General features: G+C 38.3%; 1 protein-coding gene across 6 annotated transcripts in view; it reads left to right on the top strand.

Annotated features, from left to right (window-relative positions):
• The window catches only part of LOC118250854 (T-box transcription factor TBX20), a 117,329-nt gene that overhangs the window by 76,018 nt on the left and 26,010 nt on the right, over window positions 1-15,301 (top strand). For all 6 annotated transcript variants that reach the window (XM_035552350.2, XM_035552352.2, XM_035552351.2 and 3 more), the window contains 4 exons: window positions 2,527-2,647; window positions 4,185-4,278; window positions 8,377-8,434; window positions 13,905-13,996. In XM_035552350.2, coding sequence (XP_035408243.1) covers window positions 2,527-2,647; window positions 4,185-4,278; window positions 8,377-8,434; window positions 13,905-13,996 — 365 coding nt within the window. The remainder of the gene's footprint in view (window positions 1-2,526; window positions 2,648-4,184; window positions 4,279-8,376; window positions 8,435-13,904; window positions 13,997-15,301) is intronic.

Below are 15,301 nucleotides of genomic sequence, written 5' to 3'. Positions count from 1 at the left end.
TGTGAGAGTGTAAAGAGATGAAGTGATTAATGGTGATTGGAGTCTTAGTTTGAAAAATGAATAAATCATAGAATTGTAGAACAATTGAAGTTGGAAGGGATGTCTGAACATCATCTAATCCCACTCAAAGCAAGATGAAGTAGAGCAGATTGCTCAGGGCCATCTCTTGTTCAGTTTTGAGTATCTTCATCTCTTTGGGCAGCCTGTTCTACTGTTTGAACACCCTAATAGTGTCTAAAATAATAGTAATAATAAAAAAAAATTATATGTAAGTGGAATGACCTATGCATTTCAATTTGTGCTTATTGGCTCTTGTCCTGTCACTGGGTGCAACTGAAAGCAGTCTGTCTTAGTCTTCTTTACTCCATCTATGTTCTTATTATTTTGAGCAGCCCAGAACAGGGCTCAGGATACATTCTTACCAACCCTGAAGATAAGGGAAGGATCACTCTCTATGCCTCCTGACTCCCTAAATACAGCTGAGGATACTTTTTGCTTTCTTTGTGACCAGGGTTCATTTCTGGCTCACTTAAAGCTTGTCCACCAGGACACCCAGGTCCTTTTCTGCAAAACTGCTTTCCAGACTGCTCCCCGGTCTGTACTGGTGTGTGGGGTTTTTCCTCTGCAGTGCCGGATTTTGCATTTCCCATTGTGAGATTCCTGTCAGCACATTTCTCTCGCCCGTTGAGGTCCCTCTGAACTGCAGCACAAATGTCAGCTACTCTTTCCAATTTTGTATCGTCTACAGACTTGTGGAGGGTGTTCTCTTGTCCTGTCATCTAGTCATTAATAAAGCTGGGGACAGATTTGGTACCAGTATTGATCCCTAGGGTGCTCCCATAGTGACTGGCCTCCAGCTGGCCTTCGTGCTGCTGATCAATCTTCTGAGCCAGTTCAGCTAGTTCACAGTCGTGTGTCCACTTACACTGTTTGTTTTCATCAGTTTGTCCAGGAGGATATTATGGTGCAAGGTTGAGTGCTTTCCTAAGTCAGGATAAAGAACGTCCACACCTCTCCCCTCATCTAACAAGCCAGTCATCTCAGAAAGCTGTGAAGTTAGTCAGGCATGAATTCCCCTTTGTAAATCCATGCTGACTGCTTGCAGTCACTTTTTTTTTTTGGTCATTAGTATGTTTGGAAGTGGTTTCCAGGAAGGTTTACTTCACAGCTGCGGAGGTTCAACACCAATGGGCAACTAAGGACCACCATGCATGCCACTCTCACATTCCCCCTCCTCAGAAGGACAAGGGGTTAAAAATACAATGAGGGGTTTGAGATAAGAACAGGGAGATCACTCACTGATTGCTGTCACAGGCAGAGCAGACTCAGGATGAGGGAAATTAACATAATTTATTACCAATAAATACCAGAGTGGAGCAGTGAGAAGTGAAAGCAAACTAAAGACAACCGTCCCCCACATCCATCCAGCATTAGCTCATCTTTGAGCAGTGGCAGGTCCCTTCTGGGGCAGCTGGCTCTGGTCTGACATGGGGCAGCTGCTGGTCTCTGCTCACAGCCCCCTGCAGCCCCCCTGCCCTGCTACCAAAGCCTTGTCACGTAAGCCCAATACCTGCCTTATTAGGGATCAAGCTATTATTCCCTGTATTTTCTTCTTGCCCTTCTTAATGATGGAAGTGACATAAACAGTTTTATTAATTGCATGGGGAAAGAAAAGATGGAATCATATTTCCTGTGCGTGTTTTCTGTGGCACAGGGTTGGGACAGATAATGCTGCAGTGGTGAAACATATTTTTAGTCCAGGGACCCCCAGGTTATAACTTTCAAAGCAGCTTAACTGGAATGGCCACATTACTCATTTGTGAATTCTATATATAAAGTCTATTATATCCTGACAGAATAGCTTGATAATCTTAACTCTAGTGACTTTGCTGTGAGATGAGTTGTAGTTTTTCTTTGTGTAAAATACTGTAGTTTTTTGTGTCAGGTGTTGAGGTTTAATTTGGTTGTTGTCATAAGAATATTACAACCTTTCCATGGAAAATGGAAATGCTGTCTTACATCGCATCTGGAAGCGCTTTCTAATGCATGCTTAAATTTAACCTACCAGAGTTTATCTGGGTGAAATAGGAAAACAAACAAATACACACAAAAATGGGGGGAAAAAAATAAAGATTTGGTCCATTAATATTTTGGCCATGTGGAAAAAAAATAAGCAATTGTTTTTTAATTGGTTTAAGATCAAGATCTGGGATTTTAATATCTGATAAACAAGATAAATGGGGAACCTTGTGGAAAATAGTGAAATATGATTTTTTCAAATATTCCAGTTTGATTGATTTAAATTATTTCTGTTCTGAAGTTGGCATAATTTTAGTCTATTACTGAATGCTTGGTCTGTGCTGAATGTCTTCAGTGAATTACAGTCAACAACGCTTAGTAATTTAGAGAAATGTTGAGCTTGAAAAAAGTACTGGGTGAAGGCCAGTTGTTGTGAGAGGTTACCTTGGGCAGTGAGCTAATCTCCAAGTTCCTTTTCAGAAACTTCAAATCCTGCTTTCTGCTTAGGTGGTCCTCGCCAGCTGGTACCGCATATATACTGCCATTATGGATTTTCTTGGTGTACCAACAAAGACATGTTGGACTGTAAACAGAGGAAAAGGGCTTAGTCCTGTTGAAAGCTGCGAGGGTGAGTGGTGTTTTGTTCTAGTTTCTCCCTGGAAGCATATAACTGTGGCTTTATATATGTCAGAAAAAATAAATATTCCCGTGTCTTTATCGCTTATGTGCTTTCATTTGGCTAAACCTGTGTTTTGGCAGATTCACACTTGTGAAAAACATGAAGAAAGATACTTATAAGAACACCAAGGGTCTGCAATTCATTCCAAGATACCACATTTCAAAAACTTACCTTCTGTATTTTCTCTCCTAACTAAAACTTGAGGAGTGGGAGGGAGGGGGAAAAAGATACCCACAAAACTCCCTTTTGGAGAATATTTTATGTAGTGATTTTGCTGGGAAAGTACCCTCGTGTGACCTAATATTCAGTGTAAGAATTTCAACCTTATGTCTTGAATTTGACATCATAGTTTGTTGCTGCCACTTCTTAGCTTTTTAAATTTTATTTTGACATTCAAGTATAGGCTTTTAAAGTAAATTATACTTTAGAAGTACTTTGCCCAGAAAAACTGTTGATGTTCTACAGTCAGTTAAAGCTAACTGATAGATGGTAGTTCGTGTAGTTGTTTCATTTTATCGTTTGAAATGTCTTTGTGTGGTCACACATTAATATTTTTCCTTTCCACAAAGCTATACAAACTCTTCAGAGCTCAAATGATTCACTTCCTCTAACGTTGTCAGAAGCAGTAAACAGTGAATAAATGTGTAACTTGCAATTCCTGGTGTTTTTAAACAAAATAACAAAACCACCACCACAACAAAAAAAAACAAGAACAACCATCCGAACAACCAAACTCCACAGCTATTGAGGCTACCATTTCTGGAGGACATATCTTCATCTTATTTTGGAGAACTGTCATGCTATACTTTCAGCAATAATGAATAAGCATTTCTGTGTACTAAACTCTGAAGTTTTGCTAGCTTCTGTGTAGTGAGTAAGGCTTTTTAAGTTGTAGTGCAGAAATGATTAGAGCCAGGAGGATTTAAAGAAAGAACAACAACAAGCATGTGAACACAGAAGTGTTTGTGAATGAATAAATTGAAAGACGTGCATTACTAGAACATCTGTTGGCATCTAATGAAAGAAGAAAAGCAAAGAGCATTGTGTGTAATTTATGTTTAAAGATGGATTTACACCTGAAAGAGAATGGAAGTGAGAGTATGGGGAATACAAACCTGTTCTAAAATCCTCTATGAAGTCAAAATTTCCATAGAGAATGTTATTACAGTAATGCTTATCCCTTCTATACATTTCTTTTTTATATATATATATAGGTAAAGCTTCCCTCTTGGTTTGTTCTGTTTCTGACGGCACAAATGCTGTGTGTCCCCCTCCTCTTCTTTTAAAAGTTTTTTTTTTTTTGGGGGGGGGGGGGGGGGAATGTTTTCTTTTGATATAATCTTCATGGCATTTTCTTTTTTTTTGTCTCTTTCTGTAGGTATATTAAGGTAGTCTATGTAATGTGCTTTATTATACTGATTGTGTGGTGATTTATAAACTGTATGATCTTTCATGTATATTTGACAATGTGTTAATTTTTTGTTAGGTTTGGGAGACCCTGCTTCCTTTTATGTTGCTGTGATTTTTCTTTTGAATGGATTAATGATGTCACTGTTCTTCCTATATGGCACATACCTCAGGTAAGGCAGTTGAGACTATTTAATTAGTACTGGTAGTCTGCTTTTATGGTAAAATTTAAAAAAAAAAAAAAAAAAAAAAAAAGGTAGATGCTAAAATATTTTGATGGTATATTGTTTGTTTGTACAGTAGTAGTATTTTTACTGTAATATATACATTGTCACTGAAAACTAGTGGGACAGAAGCTTGTTGATTAAAGTAAAATGTTGACGCTACAAAAACATGGAAAATTTCAGTGAAGTGGTATCTCATTGATACCACTGTGTTGTGGATAAAACTTACTATTATGCAGTTTTTAAATAACTTTTGTCCTGATGGTGTTCTTAAAATTACCAGTGTTACTCATTTTTAAACAAAGTTTAAATGACACTGCACTTGTTGAATGACAAGACTGGGGTTTTTAGAGTGCTTTTCCTCCAGTAATACTGCATTTCTTTCAATTTTAATATAACTGACAAGGCAAAATGTTTTTTAAGATAATGCATTCTTTTGCAGGCATACATATACTTCCCTTTTTCAGTGAATTTCTGTTTTCAGTATCTGACCTTAAATTTCAGGAACCATAATGTACTTTCATACAAAAGAGATTCCACGTTCTGCAGAAAAAAGAAGCAGAAATACTTGTACCTCTATTTTCATTTGCCTGTTGTGCAAAAAGCTGCTACTTTTTTTAAAGAGATGTGTTTTTTCCCCCCACGTCATTATGTGGCTTCACTGACATTTGTTCTCTTTCTGCTTTCTCTGAAGCATATGGTGATGGTTCAGGTAAAGAATAGCGCAGGGCAGGAGCTGAATGTGATACTGAAAAGAGGAAGTAGCGTAGTGCAACTGTCAGACATTTGGGAGTAAAGCATGGATGTGTTTCTTAACAAAGAAAGTAAATCCCTCATTTTTTGAGGAAGTAGGTAATCTTTGAATATTTGTATGACTAACTTGTCATGTTTCTCTTAAGTTAGGTATATGGAAAGCCACATTTCATGTATTAATGTCACTGAAAAGTCAGTAATGTCTTATCCAAGGAAAGTACTGAGAAATTAACTACTGAGTATTGAAAGTAATTCAGTTTTAAATGCAAATGATCTGCAATGTACGTAGTCAAAATGACTAGAATGTAAATGCAGTTCTTTCAAGTTGTAAGCCACTAGCTAGCTGGGGTTATGAAAAATAACAAGAGACTATGCAATTTTCTGGAGGTAGGATTTTGATCTTTTTTATTTCTTCTAAAGAAGTTCATAGTTTGATACCAAATCTAGATGGCTGCTTAGTCATTATGTCTGAATGAACGTTCCTTGTAGTCAAGGAAAGCTGGAATACAAAGGCTTTTATTTAAGGTGTGAAAAATTGAAGAACTGAATCTTGAACGATGCAATTCTACTATGCTGAAGTAGGAATCTTATGAATTGGTGTAGGTCTCCTTCCTAAAGCTGATTTTTTTTCTATGCCTTTTGAAAGACTTTTTCACAGCACCTGACTCATTTGATGGTGGGAAACCATCCTCTAATATTTTCTTCAACTTTTCATTTATGAATTTGTTAGCAACGATCATCTCAAGTTTACATAATTGTTTTTTTCTAGCTTTTTTTTTCCTCCCTAGGTGTTTGTGAAACGTATAGTCTTTTTATTTCAGCCTTATTTGCTTTTAGTCTCCTTGTAACTTTGTGTAGTGATGGCAGGTAATAGCATAGTGGAAGACCACTCCCTTACTTTCCAAACTAGCGTGTGTTCCCATCTGTGCTTGCCATCCGTACTCTGTTGTTCCAGGAGTTCAGATAGCAGAAAGGTAGTTGCTTTTGTAGGACTATTTTTTGCTGTTTAACTCCTTAAACAATTTCCTCTTCAAGGTTAGAAGATCACCAGACAGTATTTCCCTGTCCTAGCACACTGTGTGTGGCCAAGGTTAAGAAGGGGAACAGAACCATCCTTTTCAAAAGTGAGCTGACGTTGCGTTTGGTTGGCTGTAGTGTGAAACTGCAACCTCTGGTTATGCAAAGGCACTTGGGAATCTTCTGGTGTGATGCAAGTTAGCTTCAAGCTCTGGAGCATTCTCTATTAAGACAATCAAAGGGATATGTTGAAAACTCATGCTTAGGTTTTGTTTTGTTTTATTTTTATTGGTAAAGGAATGGTGTTTAGGTAAGTGGTTTATGCAGTTGTCAGATTCCCCCGTTCCCTCTGTTCTTGCAGTTGAGGGACAGAATGCATAAGTTGATTGTCAAATACTGGATCTCAAGGAGCTACCAGTAAATTTCCCAAATCTCCTTCTGACAGTGCTTTTTCAGTATTCTGTTTCTTGCATGTTAATTAACAATGAATTAGTGCAAGTCCCTGGTGACTTTCTTTAGGCTTCATCTTATTGTACCTGGGGATTCAAAAGACAAGTTCTTTTATTATTCCAGACCTGACTCCACTAGACTAAGAATTAACTGTTCAGGTCATCTGCAGTTCTTTAAAACAGAATAATTTAAATTTAATAAAGAATTAGTAGTTTTTTAAACATGGGAGCTATAGCTTCCAACAGAAGGGCCTTTTCAAAAGCTATTTTGTGTATGTACTCCACCAATCATAGTATGGTATGAGAATTTCAATGGGAAGAGTTACTGTATCTCCTACATGATATCATTGCACTATTAGAAAATAACCCATCTTGCTCTATACTAAATATATCCCTCTGTGAAATAGGCTATGTTCATTTGCTTTTCTTGAAAAGATAGTGACAAGGTGCATTTCCCTATTATGTGCTACAGATTTTCTGATCTGTTCTCATGTGGTACAATAACAAGGCATGATGGATCTGAAGCATTCATAATAGAATTAAGACCTTATATTCTAGACTTTAAGGTTTTATAACAATGCTAATACTTCACATAAATCTTGATATTTTTTTAAGCAAATTTTTAGTTTTCTTTATTTTTTAAGACTTTTTTAATAATAAACATATCCCCTTGGTCATTTGGGGCTTTTAGCATTAGATGCTTTTAGTATTTGCAGAATTAAAAGTTGAGTTTTATGTGCAAGAATGCATGTTTTCTGGAGATTGTTTTAGGACTCAGCTGGTATCTTTAATCCCCTGATATTGTACCCAGAACTTACTGATTCTGTTTGACCTGTATATTAGTGATGGGTGAAGATCTGAGAGGACTTTTTTTTTTTGAAATCTTAACAGCTGGCTGCTATTGCAAAAATTGTATTTCCTGTCAAATTCACAGTAGAAATGCACTTTTTTTTGTACAAAAGGGTTGCTTGATTTATATCACAGAACATCAGTAATAACAAATCTAGCCAAACAGGTAGGAACATTATCTATTGCTGTTTTGAGGTGAAAAAAATACTAAGTACTATCTTTGGTTTTAGTGTTGAATCCATGATACTAATTTTTCAACAGGTAAGCTTGATTTATTTAGAAACCTATAAAAATCCTTAAGTCAAGGGCTTAAAAAGCTTCTACATGTCAATGTCAGAGTACTTTGCATAAGAATTAAATTATAGCTTACATTGACTGTGTTGCATGAATTAATTTTTGTGTACGTTTTTGAGCACATTTGATTTGGTTATTTAACAAAGTATTAGGTTCAGATCAGTATTTGCAAAGATGCCCTTTGGGTGACTGAGCATGCTAGTTCTCCATTTGTATTGCTTGGAGTTTTGTTGAAACAATCAATTGAACAAAACCAAACAAACAATAAACAAAATTCAAAAACATTCTGTACTTCTCATGACCAAAGTCTAGGTATGGTTGATTAAGTAGCTGCAATTGCAGGCTGTAACTAGTAGGATTCATTGTTACTGCTGATGAAATAATATAAACCAAAGCTTGTGACAAGCAGAATAACTATTTCACATGTTATTTACATTGAAATGGGTGTTCTACAGAAGAAAAAAAAAATGATGTGGAAGGAGTGGTCTGCTCTGGAGTAAACACTAGCTGACTGCCTAGTATTTTAATATTTTGTGTACTCTACAGATTGCTTTTCCTTGGTGCCTGGAAGCACTTTTGTTTTCCCCAAAAAACTTAGCTGTAAGTTAGTGTTGCTTCATATTTTTGAAGCAGCATTGGCCGTTAAGAGTTTCTGTTGTACCTGTTTTGCATGTTCTTTTCACAGCGGGAGCCGTCTAGGAGGCCTCATTACTGTGATGTGTTTCTTTTTCAACCATGGAGAGGTAGGTCTCCCACAGTTTTTTCCTTTCTTTTTTTTTTTTTTTTTTAAGACTAAGGTTGATCTCATTTCCTTGAAGATATTGATGTTGCTTATCTAATTGGGGATGAATGCACAAGGTTAATAAGAAAGGAATAAGACCTTACTGAAAGCAAAATACGCTACAACTTTTATGTATCACTGTCCAATGTGTCACCTTAGATTCAAAACAAAACAAACAAACAAAAAGCCCAACAAAGTAAATATATTGTAAAGTGGTTCTGAGATTGAAATCTCAGCAGGACATTAAGTTCAAGTTTCAAAACATCAAAATCTCTTTTTGTCTGTGTTCCGGACATAACTGGGCTAGATGTACCATGTGAATAAGCTACAGAAACGGAGGAGGTTTTATTTAGATTGCTACGTATTTTACCAGAAATTCATGAATACCAAACCAGCAAAGAAACCCATTAGTACTGCTGTACTATATTCTATAGCCAGGATGCATAGAATGTAGAAACTGTAAACATACAGAGACCCCATAGGAGAGCTTCCCTCTCTGTGTATGACAGGACCTGAGGGAGGGGCAGGGGAGAACAGAGATAATACATGCTTTAGGGAAAAGACATGTTAGTATATATATTTATGAAATATTTATTTTATTTGTAATTGGGGTGCAACTTTGCATTTAATTTATACTTTATAAGCATTTATTTTACACTATTAATTTAACATATTTGTAAAATAGCAAAGCAAGCAAAGAATTGAATGGTGCTGATTCTAGTGACTTCTCTGGTAAAACAGTATTTTAAAAAATGTCTTTAAGATTCTAGGAACCGAAGTAGAAGGGACGTCTTGGCATAAACATGCTATAAGCTTCTGTAAATTCATGATGGTCCATGTTAAAATAAACTATTTCTTTGTCCTGTAGTAGTAAAGTGTGGGAAGTGAATTTGCAGGGAGCTTTGTGCTGTTTCACACATCCCTGAGTTAATGAGAACAAGTTAGTGAGATAATGAGGAAAACAGCGGTAGAACCAAAAACTTGAGCAAGGTCGAGATAAAGTAAGTTGGCTACAGTGTTAAAGATGAGCTTTGGGCAGTGGCCAATTGCTGGCTGGCTCAAGGTGCGTGTCTGAGGGTCTCTAACCAATTGTAAGACAGATTCGGGTGCGTGGACAGCGCGTGGGGCTACGGGGAAAGTATATGTAGTAGTGAAAAAGGGCAATAAATGTTTCCTGTTCAAGAGCCATCAGGAGTCCGTGTCTTGCATCCCTTCAGTAAAGAACCTGTGATGCTGAGTATTCAGTGCCTAACTTAGCCATTATATTTGAGGCATGAAGGCTCTATTGCCATATAAATACAGTTTGTTAAAACACATTTCGCTTTTAGACCTAGATGGGAAGAAAAGAGAGTTCTGACCTTCCCAGTCAATTCTCAGCTTCCTTAGGCTGTGTGGTTGCATTAACAGTTACGGAGCTCTTCCTTGTCTATGTACAGTCAGGGGTGTACCCTGGCATATGCATCTATCTCAGAAGCAAAAAGCTTCTTAAAGAAAGGAGCTACCAAAGCCTGCTTTGTGTTGAATGTGTCCTGCCTCCATGCTGCCATTTCCCCTGTAACTTCCATTCCTCAAAATTCCTTCTTTTTCAGCTTAGAGGTATTCTGTTGACAGGATTGAGAGGTTTCAGTGAAGTACAGAAACAAGAAAGGGTCTTTGAAGAATTTTTGATCTAAAAAATTACTGTCTTTCACATACTGGCTGTGTGGATTCAACATGTTCCAGTGATGATGTCTACACAGCATTAAAATGGATAGCTTAAAACTTGCCCCTAACCAATGAGACACACCCCCAAAGCAAGACACGTAGAATTCAGGAGAACTCGTGGATGTGAATGTGCAAGGTGCAGGAAACTGGTGAAGCCTAGGATGGAGCCGGGGTATTCCTAAAGGTGACACATACCTTTGGGATAATCGCTGTTGTTGGAGTAACGCCTCACCACAGAATCACAGAATGGCCGAGGCTGGAAGGGACCATCTAGTCCAACGCCCCTGACATAGGTGGGGATGCCACCCACTAGATCAGGTTGGCCAAGGCCCCATCCAGCCTGGCCTTGAACACCTCCAGGGATGGGGCTTCTCTGGGCAACCTGTTCCAGTGCCTCACCACCCTTCTACAGTGAAGAATTTCCTCTTAATGCCTAGTCTATCCTCTTTTAGTTTAAGACCATTCCTCCTTGTCCTATGCCTTCTTACAGGTAAGAGGTATAAATGGTGTAAAATGGGCCTGATTTCTACCCAAAATGGATCTCCTTTTGTCTGAGAAGCTTCCTGTGCTGCTCTGTGGAGAGCAGCCCATGCTGGAGCAGTCCGCTCCTGAAGGACTGCGCCCTGTGGTACAGCTCCCAGGCTGGCACTTCTCAGGCCGGCTGGCATTTGCTTCTGCCACAGGTTCAGGAGACTCTTTCTGTCAGCCTTTTTTCTGCTAGGGCATGGTCACCTTTATGGCTGCTGCCCTCACCCAGTGACCCAATCCCATGATAATTTCCCATCCCCCAAATGACTTCCATCTGGGTTGCTTTTTAGGATTTATTTATTTTTTTCTTAAATTTGGGGTCCGAGCTGGCGGCCTGCGTGGTCGCCAGCCCCCGGCTCCTCCTGCTGGGCTCTGCGCAGCCATGACGCGTCCCTGGCATTGGCGTTCAGTGGGGACCAGGGCCATCTGCGCCCGTCCTGCTCCCAGTGCCAGGAGAAGCTGTGGACGAGCTGTTGTGGCATGGAGGGTCTCTCCATCCTCTCAACACCCTCCCTCAGATATTTATGTGTATTTGGGGGACGAGATGCTGGAGAGCAGGCCTGCATAGAGGAATCTTGGGGGGTTTAGTTGATACCAAGCTGAATATGAGCCAGTAGTGTGCCCTGGCAGCCAGGAGGGCCAACTGTATCCTGGGGTATATCAAGCACGGCATTGCTAGTCGGTCAAGGGAAGGGATTGTCCCTCTCTACTCTGCTGGTGTGGCCTCACCTCGAGTACTGTGTGCAGCTCTGGGCACCACAGTGCAAAAAGGACATGAAACTGTTGGAGAGTGTCCAGAGGAGGGCTATGAAGATGGTGAAGGGCCTAGAGGGGAAGACATATGAGGAGCGTCTGAAGTCACTTGGCCTCTTCAACCTGGAAAAGAGGAGGCTGAGGGGAGACCTCATCGAGGTCTACAGCTTCCTCATGAGGAGGAGTGGAGGGGCAGGCACTGATCTATTCTCTGTTATCACCAGTGATAGGGCCCGAGGGAATGGTGTCAAGCTGTGACAGGGGACATTCAGGCTGGATATCAGGAAAGGTTTTTCAATGGTAGGGTGGTTGCGTGCTGGAACAGGCTCCTCAGGGATGTTGTCACGGCACCAAGCCTGTCGGAGTTCAAAAAGCATTTAGACTATGCTCTCAGTCATGTGGTCTGAATTTTGGGATAGACCTATGTGGTGCCAGGAGTTGGACTCGATGATCCTTGTGGGTCCCTTCCAACTCAGGATATTCTATTCTATGATTCTATTGTATTCTATTTCTAATTTTTAGTGGGAATAGCCATTTTGATTCCTTTTGTTTGCATGTCAAAATTATCCACTCCTTAAAATATTTTCTTCTTCCATAATGCTTATATCAAAAAATATTTACTTGAAACAATTTTATTCCTTGTCAACCTTGACTGAAGGTGTTTGAATGGACCAACCCTCCCCATTTCTCCCCTTGAGTTAGAAAGTTCGTAGGTTTCCTCTGCACCTCTTTTAGTTGATTCTGTTCATTTTGTGAACAGAACTCTCTTTTCAGCAGTCTTTTCTGGAGCATATGTTAGCATCCATCAGAGTATTTTTCCTTCAGCTTTTTTTCATGATTAAGTCTATACTAATTCTCATTTGCCTTCATTTATTTTGGCCTTCTGTCACTTACACAGTCAATTTTGTCATGTGTGCAACAGAAGAGATGTACAGGAACCGATGTGTTTTCCTCATTGAAATTGCTTTATTTGCTTTGGAGTACATGTTGTGCTAACTGATTGCAGCAATGGGAAATGGTATTTCAGACTGGGGGAGAAGCTCTTAATCTCCTGAGGGTTGTATTTGTATGTTTCCTGGCCACAGGTTCAATGCTACCTATCTTACAGAGGCTGGCTAATTAAAATGGAATTAGACAAAGGAGATGGGTAATACTGTTGTATAAGCTAGGTCTGTGTAAGAAAAGCTATATAAATATTTTGTAAAAGCATACTTAGCAATTTACAAAAAAATCGAGTGCTAAATATGTATAAGCATGATTCTCTCTGTTGCAGCAGTAAATAAATACCATTTCAGGATGTAGTTTGTTGAAACTATTTCTGCTAAATACTGAGTGAAAGCCTTCTAGGTGCTAGCTACATAGTGGTAATCAAAGCTTTCTTTTACTTTTGCTGGTAAACCTTGGATTTCAAAGTGATTGTACTTCCTTTTGTTGAGACTTCTGGTGTTCTTTACAACAGATTCCATTTAAAGTATGATTTCCTGCAGGTTAACTGCTTATGCATCTGAAACACCTCTGTATGTAAAATTGAAATAGTGTGATGAATATTATTTGATCATGTAGGAACATCAATTTAAATTGGAAAAAGGATACAAAGTAATGTGCTTAACTGTGAAGTTAATATTATTATATATTATGATATATATTATATATATAGTTATATATATTTTTTTGATGGTCATTGCCATCTGTAAGCATTTTCTAAAGAGCTGAATAGGAAGATACAGGATGGCAGTTAAGTAGTTGAGCTGTTTGCCACAAACCCCAAGAAATTCATGAAAAAGCTATTTGGTTTATTTCATTGTATTATCCTTTGCTTTAGGAGAGTTCAAGAGTGAAAGGTGTAAGAACAGCTGTGTAAGAGCTTAATTTAATTGTTAGGTTTTACTGGCCTATTTTGAAGAGCCCATCCTATAAAATTTTCCGTGTTGATGCTGCTAGAAATGTAAAATGTTTGCAGCCTAAATAACTCTAGTGTAACGAAGAGTATGTTGGTTTCTCCTTCAGATCCTTTCCTCACACACTTTCTCCATGTAAGTGTGGCAAGTCACTGCCTGAATTTGAGAATGATTTCAGTTACCTGAATAACTTTTTATGTTCAGCAGAAGCAGAGACAAGCAGCTGCTTTCCTGTCTGTTTCTTGGGATATTCTCTAGCTGTCATACTTAATTTTGGAAAAGCAGTAATCTATTTTAATTAAACAGTACGTCATACACCTTAAGTCTGAAAGCTGCATCCTTTTTCCTTCTCTATTCTGCTTCTTGGCTTATGTTTTGTTTGTTTGTGTTTTGTTTGTTGGTTTGTTTTTAAGCTTGTGAATAAAAGCTTGTGTAGTTTGGGTTCTGCTTTACTGAAGTACCTGTGGTCATTCATTTAGAAATACAAATGCATTGCTTTATGAAAATACAGCAGCAAACATTATCAGCTAACTCGGTTCTTATTTTTAGTGCACTCGTGTCATGTGGACTCCGCCTCTTCGTGAAAGTTTCTCATACCCATTCCTTGTGCTTCAGATGTTGCTTTTGACCTATATTCTCAGGTACCTCTCAATTTATACTTAGCTTTTTACAGCAAGTTTAAAAGAGAATGTCACAGGGCATGTATTTAAGGACATTTATTTAAGTATTTATTTATGTGCCTTGCTATGCTGTAGGAATGATATCATTGACATGGAAACCTTCCTGTGGCTGTTATGTTGCAGACTGCACCAGTAAAACTGCAGTCATGTTACTCATTTATTAAAAGGAAAATTTTTGCAACTTGAAGACATGATTAAAATAAAAATCAGAATCACTAATTCGGCAAATACATGTGTAAACTAAAAAAAAAAATGGGACTTTTTGGTTGATGCCACTTCCTTCCTTTGAGAAACAAGCTGGTAACCCCATCAATTGGTTATGGCCCTCTTGGAGAGTGGTATGTTGATTGCACGTAGCATAAGCTTATGCTATGCAACAGAGGATTCTATAGCACTCATAAGCTAGAATGTTCTTGCAGTTTTTGTGTTTATTAATTCAGTCGTTTAAACCAATCTAGTTATAATAATGCAGGGATGCCCCTGAATTTGTTAGCCCTGCTTTTCAGTGGCTGTTTCTGCCCCGCAAGGTGATCGTGTTACTGTTTTGCCTTTGGTTTGAAAATAAGCATGACTGGTTGAAAAGCCCTCAAGTATTAACAAACTCCAGCACATCAGATTTGCAGTGTATTTGTGATTTAGCTGAATTTTGTTGTAGTTATTGATGACTAAACCAAAAATATGTTTCTATCATCTGTCACTAACGTGTGTTTGTTAGGTAAGGAAAAAATGCATGCTGTCTAGAAAAATACTTTGAGGAATAGTTCGTGGAGTGATTGCTAGATTTCGATTGCTAGATTTCATATTATTATGACATCTCCTCATTTAATGCTAAATTGTGAAGTCAAAAAAAAGCCAAGAAAATTAAACTTCGAGTTAGGTTGATCCTAGTGTATATATTCTGTATCCATAACTGACTTTTAATTAGATACATGCACTTCTGTTCTTCAAATGCTGGTACTTAAAATAGTCTTTGATCTTGCTTACCAACGAAGAAGCAAGGTATTTAGCCTAGGCGTTTCAGAGCAAGGATCTGAAAAGGTGATAAAAAACATTTTAAGACTTAACTTTCAGGTTCTCAGTTAGAGATTCTGCTTCAAGAGCAGCTCTGTTTTATGTATAGCAGTCTCCTAATGTAATATAGGAAGTATATTTGAAAAAGAGACTAGAACTTAAATTCTCTGTTATTTGCATCACTTCAATAATAGCTTAAACTCATGCTTAGCAGGACTTCTGATAGTTAATCTTGAGAGATTTTAGGAGAAACCA

The sequence above is a fragment of the Cygnus atratus genome, chromosome 2 (assembly GCF_013377495.2).
Source record: "Cygnus atratus isolate AKBS03 ecotype Queensland, Australia chromosome 2, CAtr_DNAZoo_HiC_assembly, whole genome shotgun sequence".
NCBI lineage: Eukaryota > Metazoa > Chordata > Aves > Anseriformes > Anatidae > Cygnus > Cygnus atratus.
Note: the sequence above shows the minus strand (reverse complement) of the source record. Positions and strands in the feature narration are given on the sequence as shown.